The following is a 7,401-nucleotide window of genomic DNA, read 5'->3' as shown; positions in this document are numbered from 1 at the left end:
CTGCACCCGCAGTTCTCGGCCTCAGCGGAGGGGGGGCCCACAGGGCACGGGGGAATTCGCACGGGGGGTGGGCATCCCGAGTCTCTACCCCGAACGCCTGTGTCCACCGCGGCCACCTTTCTCTCGGGACCCTCCCCGCGCCGTGGACCCCGCGGCCGGGTTCCGAGAAGCCAGAAGCAGCCAAACAAAAGGAGCAAAGTCCGGGCCGCGGGATGCGGAGGGCGCGGTGGGGGAGGGGAGAGGGTGGAGCGGACAAAGGGGCTTTTAAGGGAAGCCAGAGGTCTGGTTCCAGGGCGCCTTTCGGGCTGGCGGGGTCCCCCGTCCCAGCCACGCCACCGCCGCTCGCTGGGGCGAACACCTTTCCCAGTGGAAGGGAGGAGAGTGTGGAGGGAAAATGGCCAAGGAGCCGTCGCCCTCCCCCCCTTCGCCTGGAGGGTCCCGGCCCCTTCCCCTCCCGCTGTTCGCGCCGCGGGCCGCGCGCTGACCGCTGATTGTTAATTCATTCGGTGGAATCCAGGCGCCTGGGACTGGACTGTGCTGGGTGCGGGTGGGGGGTGGAGACGCAGGACGGGCCCTGGCTTTGAAGAACTCGCACTCATGGACCAGAGGAAACGCAGACGGAACCTAAAACAGTGTTGGGGCGCGGGGGGCGACAGGGCGCGGGGGCGCGGAGGCGACGGGGCGCCGAAGGCAGCTTTTCCTTAGGAAGCGACAACCCTGGAGAGAAGCAGATGTTCTTCGCTTACAGAGCAGATTCTGAGCACTCTAATGTGATGCGGGAGACTCCGCGTCCTCACCAGCCGGTGGTCTGGAGTTGGGTCATCCGGCCGCTGCCCTCCTGGGCTGGCTGATAGTGGGACACCGAGCCCCAGATCCCCAGCCAGCCCCTGGAATGCGCACCTTCCCTTGGCACTTGGAGTCGGACGGCCTGGCACTCAGTGAGATCCAGTGGGCCAGGGGATCTCCAGCAGTCGGTTTGCCAGTTCTGCTCCAAACCCCAGATTCTGCTAGGTTGGGAAATGCTGCCTGCGATTTTGAGGGAGCAAGGGGCCTTTGAACTCAGAGATAGGGGTTACCGGAAGGTGGGGCTCTTAACGGGTCCTCATTAAAGCGTCTGGAGAGAGTAGCCAGCTCGTACCTGGGGGGGAAACCTACATCTCTGTTTTCCACCACCTTTAGCAGAAATTCAGCACTGCCCTGGGCGATGAGGGCGAGAAGCCATGGGTCAGCAGAACTCACAGATAGTTCCATATCACACTGCAGTTGTAGCTGCCTTGAAACGTCCACACTCGACACTTCTATGAAATTATGAGCTGGGAGATCCTGTTTGCTGTTGATGGAGGAACACATATGTTACTATTTTTTGTTTGTTTGTTTTTAGAATCGCGTTTCAATATAATTGATTCTCTTAGTGGTTCTGTTAATTTTATTTTATGCATCAAAAAATACGCTGTGAGCTGATTCTAGAAACTTCCATCATCCCAGACCTGGAGCTGGGGCATGGGCAAGGTGGAGAGAGGGTGTCAGTTTTGACATTGGAAGGATGTGACAAACCTGTAGGATGGCTGTTGTTTTTCCTGGAGCTGGGAGAGGGAAGGGCTGCAGGCCCCTCACCACAGGAGGGACTGTCCCCTGTTGGGGCCCCTCGGCCTCAGCCTGGGGAGGGAAGGGGATGGTCAGCCTGGAGGACTGGGCTAGCATTGTTTGGAAAGAGGGTGTGTGCAGGAATGTGGAGGTGAGCTGGGTATGTGTGTAGGGGGCGGGGGGCTCTCTGTGTGACACGCTGTGCTCCACAGGAGGTGCTTGGTGGAGCGGTCGGTGGTCCCCACTCTGGGGGGTGGAGGTGGGAAGCAATGCAGAGGTGTGTTGAGGTTCTGGGGTCCCAGGGAGGAGGGCCGTGGTGGGAGGGTTGGAGAGCGGGGAGAAAGAGCAGTGGTGGGGTGCAGTCTGGGGGTCAGATCTCTGCAGGCCAAGATCTGCAGCATTTGCTTTTCAGCTCCCTGGGGACAGGCAACAGGTGGCCTAAGCCTTGTCCCCCAGTAAAACAGGCTGAATTCCAACAGTGTTTGCTTGAGGGTCAACGGGGTGGGAGAACCAAAGGCCTAATTTTTGTAGGAAACAAATGCCATTTTGGTCTCTGGTCCCTCGAGTTGGGGGAGTGGGCTCAGGGCCTGGGGCCAGACAGGACTGGGGTTCAGGTCAGTGCTCCGAAGGATGGGTGGGAATCATATACAGGGAAGCGACGGCCTCGGTGACCCCGGGGGGCGGTGTCTGGATAAAAAGCAGGAGCAGTCGGGCCTCCCCACGGGGAGCTGGGGTCACTGCCTTCCTGAGGTTTCTGAGCTGGCTGGGGAGAGACGGGCTCAGGTCTTGGTGTCAGTTTTGGGGTGTGGGAGGACTGAGGACCTACCCTTGGCGGTCTATAAGTTTCTTGCTGGCCCCCCGCGGACAGTGGCCCTTACCCCCGCTCCTGGGGGGTTTGCGTGCCTTGATTTCCAGAAAGGGAAACTGAGGCACAGGAGGGCAGTGGCCATCAGAGGCAGGAGCCAGGGCGGGGGCAGGGCAGAGAGCATGGGGGCCCCCCACTGCTTGGCCGCTGCACTAGTACCCCCCGTGGGCCACGAAGACAGGCCCCCGCTGCCTCCTCGTGGGGTTCCTCGGCGGGCACCCCTCTCGCCACCGCTCCCGGAAGTGCAGAGGCCCAGAAGCAGCCGGGGCAGGTTTGTTCAGGGAGGGACCAGCTCACCTGCTCCTCCCTCTGCCTCAAGTCACAACAAGTAACCTGGTTCCTGGGCCAGCAGCCTGGGAGGGACCGGGCCAGGCTCTGGCGGGCCCCGCGCGTGGACGACAGGATCCGGATCGGAGGGAGAGCACCGGGAGGCTGCCCTGTGGCCCGGGAGACCCTAAGGTGGCATGTGACGCCCCTCGGCCCCCTGACCTGGGAACAGGGGCTGCTTCCGGGACTCCTGGACTGAAGAGCAGAAGCAGGTGAGGGTAGGACAGGGCGGGGCAGGTCCTGGGACCGGGGCGCAGGCTGGCCTGGGTGTGTCTCCGGCTGTGGCCGACTCCACCACCCCCTCCTCAGGTGGGGGCCCAGGGTGAGGGGCGCTGGTGGCCCAGACGAGCAGCCTGTCAGTGTACTTCTGAGGGGGAGGGGGCCAGAGGGCCAGGACCTGGCTGGGGGCACATTTGTCACAGGAGGACCCCTGTGGTCAGCCTGAGGGAGGTGCCCTGGGCTTCCTTCACCACCCCCCCCACCACCACATGGCCCTTCTTCTCTCCTCTGCCTTTTCTGGGGACATTGTTCAGTCGGGCAGACTGCTTCCCAGGGCCCAGGACCACGGCTGAGGACCGGAAGGCCAGCGGGGGGGGGTCCTCCAATTGGCTTTACTGAAAAGCAGTTCCTGAAGCACCTCAGTGGGAGACCCGTGCCCTCCTGGGTGCAGGTGGGCTTGGGGCGGGGTCCCCACTGTGTGGAGGACAGCTGGGCAGGGCACAAGGGGGGGCTGCTGTGCGGCTGTGTCTGACAGTGTCCGGATCCAGAGTGGGGGCTAGAAAAGGCCTTGGCCTCGTGTCCACTGTCCCTGTGAGGAGGGGAGACCCAGCCAGGCGAGGTGACAAAGTCTGATCTGGGCCCCCGGCTGCAGGGGGCTGAGGGCGGGGGCTCTCTGTGTGGCAGCACGTTAGTCCCTCTGGGCCCCTCTGGGCCCCCGAGCCTCGACCTGGGGTCAGGAGCCCCAGGGAGGAGGCTGCCGAGGGGTGTCTGCCCAGCCCCCCCAGTCCCTGGAGCTGCCCGTCAGGCTAATAATTAATTAGCAAGTGTGACTAATTAACAGCTCCTACCCACATCCTCCCTCTTGCCCCCAGCTAGCTGGGGCCGCCTGGCCTGGGAGCTCTGGCGGGGCCTGGCCCTGGCCTTGCGGAGGGTCGGAGGCTGCCAGGTGGGTGGTAAGAAAGCGGGTGACTGCCCACTGCCCTGTCCTCTGCCCTGTTTTCATTCATCCCTAGGAGGATGAGGGGCTGGAGGGATCAACGGGACAGAGGTGACGCCCCCTTCCCCGATGTTCCCCGATCATACCGCCAGTGTTTTGGGCAGCTTTGCAAAGGCCCCACGTAAATTCTCTTCCAACCCTGCCGCCCCCTTGGGCGTCCTCGGGGAGCCAAAACCCCCAAGGGCAGGCCGGCGCCCGGCGCCGTCCACAGGTCGAGCGAACCTTGGCTGAGCTGCCCTTTCTGCCTCGGCGGGCTGGGGTGCCGGCCGCTCCCCGCCTCTGCCCTGCTTTGTATGCTCCTTTCCCAAGGCCCGCTTTTCTCCCTGGAGGCTGACGCGCAGTGGCGCCCACCGCCCCCAGCTCCCCCGCCGTCCCCACCCGGGGCCGTGCCCTCGGGAGGCAGGATGAGCTCCAGACAGAAACTCGGGAGCACTGGCCTGTCGCTCGGGGCCTGACTCAGTGAGGAGGTGGCTGGGCTCGCCTCCCAGACCGCCCGGCCCGCCCTCCCCGCCCCTGCTCCGCTCCAGCCGGGCCTGCCAGGGGTGTGGGCTCGGGGAGGGGAGGGGGCGGGCAGCAGGTGCTGCTTTGGCGTGGACTGAACCTGAGCCACTGCAGTGTCCGCAAGCCCAGGGAGCAGAGCGGTAGCCATGCCCTTTCCTGTCCCCAGCAGTGTCTGCTCTGCTCACCCAGCAACCCTGGCGCCCCCCGGGGCCCCCTTGGCTGTGGGGCGTAGGGGATCCAGGCTGACTGACTCCCCCCGAGGGGTCTCCTAGTCCTGGTTAGTGGCCCGGGTAGTGGTTTTGGGCTTTGGGACAGCTCTTGGCCCCTGCCTTGATGACAACTGGCCTGCAGAGCCAGTATGGGCCCCAGACCAGGGCCTCAGCTGAGTGCCCAGTGCCTTGCCACTTCTGGAAATGCCCTCACGCACTGGGGTGGCAGGGGGGCCTCGTGCCTCCCGGGTCCTCCGGCCGAGAACAGTCAGCCCCATGGGGACGGCTGTATCCCGGGAGGACATCGTCCACTTCCTGCTTCCCTTTGCCCCACCCAGGCCGAGGTGCAGGTGCATGAGGCTTGTTCCCGCCCTTTTACTCTCCCTTACTGACCTTGTCCCCAGGGCCAGTGGTTCCTGTGCCAGCGCTGCCGTGGCCCCCCTTGGGGGAGGAGGCGGCAGGGGGCTCAGGGCCCCAGTGAGCCTGTTGGGAACAGGTGTGCCCGTGAGGCCCACAGAGCCAACCTTCCCTCTGCGTACGGCCAGTGCCGAGAACCCCACCTGCCCCAGAGACACGGCCCCACCCCCACGCCCTCCAGCGTCTGACTCAGCGCTGTTTGGACCCAGGGGGTTTACACGCAGCTTTTTTTTTTTTATTATCTCCTAAAAGCTGGGGAAACTCCAGGCCACCTGTGAGACCTGGCCCAGGCTGGGGACAGTGTCACCTCCCCCTGCTCTGTGCCCCCTCCTCCCAGAAACCCGCCATGGAGAGCAAGGACGACGTCAGCAGCACCGACAGCGGCATCATCCTGCAGTCTGGTGAGTGGCTTGGGGAGTCCCCCAGCCCCAGGCGCCCCAGGACTGGAGGGTCGGGGGCCCTCTGCGGGCGCGGATGCCGGAAGAGCTGGAGAGCCCCCCTCTGGGGGGGTCAGGCCGGGAGCTCTGGCATCTTCAATTTCAGCTTGATAATCACCGCGTTGAAACACCCCGCCTGGCTCCTGTGAATGTCCTGTCTCTGGCTGGCCCGAGCTTGTGGGCTTGGGCTGGCCCCGTCCAGACAGAGGGCAGGAGGAGAGGCGTGCGTGTGCGTGCGTATGTGTGCGTGCGTGTGCGTGCGCGTGCGTGCGTGTGCGTGGACGTGCTCTTGTATGTGTGCATGTGTGCATGCGTGCGTGTGCGTGCGTGGACAGAGCCGCGGAGAGGGATCGGGACAGCGAGGGGGAGACACGGAGACCTCACTCTTTTCCTTCCTGTGCCCGTCATGTGGTCTCCGATCTTCAAATCCGTCGGAGAGGGAGATGCCCGATACGTCCTTTCTGAATTCCTGAAAACACGACTGCAGTTGGCTACAATCGTAAGCATCTGCGGAGCTGTGTATTGGGAGGCTGGGGCTGTGGGAAGGGAGAACTTTGGAAATCGTGTGGGGTACGGTGCCCGGTGCCCCCGCTGAGGGCACAGGTGGCCCAGGGAGCGAGGGACGGAAGTCTGCAGGCAGAGGTGCAGGTGCATGAGGCTGGCCAGGGCTGGAAGGGGAGGGGCAGGGGCGCAGAGGGCGGCTTAAAGGTGCCCGCGAGACCACCCCGGGTGACGGGGTGCAGTGGAGGGTGGGCAGGGCCGGGCCGGGGGACAGGCTCGCCTTGGCCGGCCACGGGCCGAGTGAGTGGAGAGGGGCCTGGCTTAACTTCCTCCCACCGCAGGAGCTGACGGGCGTCTTGCCAGCCGAGTATCCCCTCAAACCAGGGGAGAAGGCCCCCAAGGTCCGCCGCAGGGTTGGAGCCGCCTACAGGCTGGATGAGCAGGCCTTGTCCAAGGAGGTGAGGAACCTCGGTCCCCAAAGGCGGGCCCTGAGCCGGGACCTTGCATCTGCTGGGCACAGCTTCTGAGGCACAGTGCCTCCCTGGGCTCATGGCAGCATGCACGCCACCCATCACCCCGAGTAAGGGCGCGTGGCTCCGAGTGGACGAGGGCCACCCGCTAAGGCGTAGCCCAGGTGGCCATGTGGAAGCAGAGAGCCAGGAACTCAAGGGCGGACATTGGTGGCCCCAGTGGGCGGACATCAGTTAGGAGCCCAGCAGCTGGCCGAGAGAGGTGGCGGCCTGCTTTGACAGGTTACTCTGGCCCCTGGGGCTGTCCTTGTCCTCGGCTGGGGACGGAGGAGTGGGGGTGGCACAGGTCCTCCCCGGAGCCCTGCCCTGTGTCGTGAGTGGCAGCAGTTTCCCCCGCCCAACCCTGTGGGGTCAGGAGGGAAAGTGTCTCACCTGGTCCCCACCCTGCCCGGCTCAGCGGGCAGGCTGGCGGGAGGCCCTTGTGCCAGCTTTCCAGGCCGACAGCTTTGCTCGTGGGCACCTCCCATCACTCCACCCTCTGCCCCACGAGGGCGGCTTAGGGCAGGGTCTGGAGCGCCCGGCCGGGGCCGTTCCCTGTGTCCCCAGGGTCCCCGAGACCCCTGCCTCCCACGCCCACTCCTCATCTTCCTCCCCCGCAGGACCCCCAGGACCCCCTGAGCAGCCTGGAGCGCGAGCTGGCGCTGCAGCTGCAGATCGCCGAGGCGGCGAGGCGCCTGAGCCGGGAGGAGCGCCTGGGCCGCCAGGCGCGCCGGCAGCGGAAGCACGTGCTGCTGCAGGAGGAGAGGAAGCTGCGCGAGCTGGAGCGCTGCCTGGGCGAGTGGAGGGGCCGCCGCGGGCCCCTCCTGGCCGCCGC

At 65.0% G+C, this 7,401-nt stretch overlaps 1 protein-coding gene across 1 annotated transcript in view; it reads left to right on the top strand.

Annotated features, from left to right (window-relative positions):
• Nucleotides 1–18: 18 nt before the first annotated feature.
• The window catches only part of INAVA (innate immunity activator), a 16,422-nt gene continuing 9,039 nt past the window's right edge, over nt 19–7,401 (top strand). The window contains exons 1-5 of the mRNA XM_025044790.1: nt 19–1,861; nt 2,769–2,988; nt 5,372–5,612; nt 6,399–6,515; nt 7,187–7,379. Coding sequence (XP_024900558.1) covers nt 5,466–5,612; nt 6,399–6,515; nt 7,187–7,379 — 457 coding nt within the window. The 5' untranslated portion in view covers nt 19–1,861; nt 2,769–2,988; nt 5,372–5,465. The remainder of the gene's footprint in view (nt 1,862–2,768; nt 2,989–5,371; nt 5,613–6,398; nt 6,516–7,186; nt 7,380–7,401) is intronic.

The sequence above is a fragment of the Pteropus alecto genome, unplaced genomic scaffold (genome assembly GCF_000325575.1).
Source record: "Pteropus alecto unplaced genomic scaffold, ASM32557v1 scaffold90, whole genome shotgun sequence".
Classification (NCBI taxonomy): Eukaryota; Metazoa; Chordata; class Mammalia; order Chiroptera; family Pteropodidae; genus Pteropus; species Pteropus alecto.
Note: the sequence above shows the minus strand (reverse complement) of the source record. Positions and strands in the feature narration are given on the sequence as shown.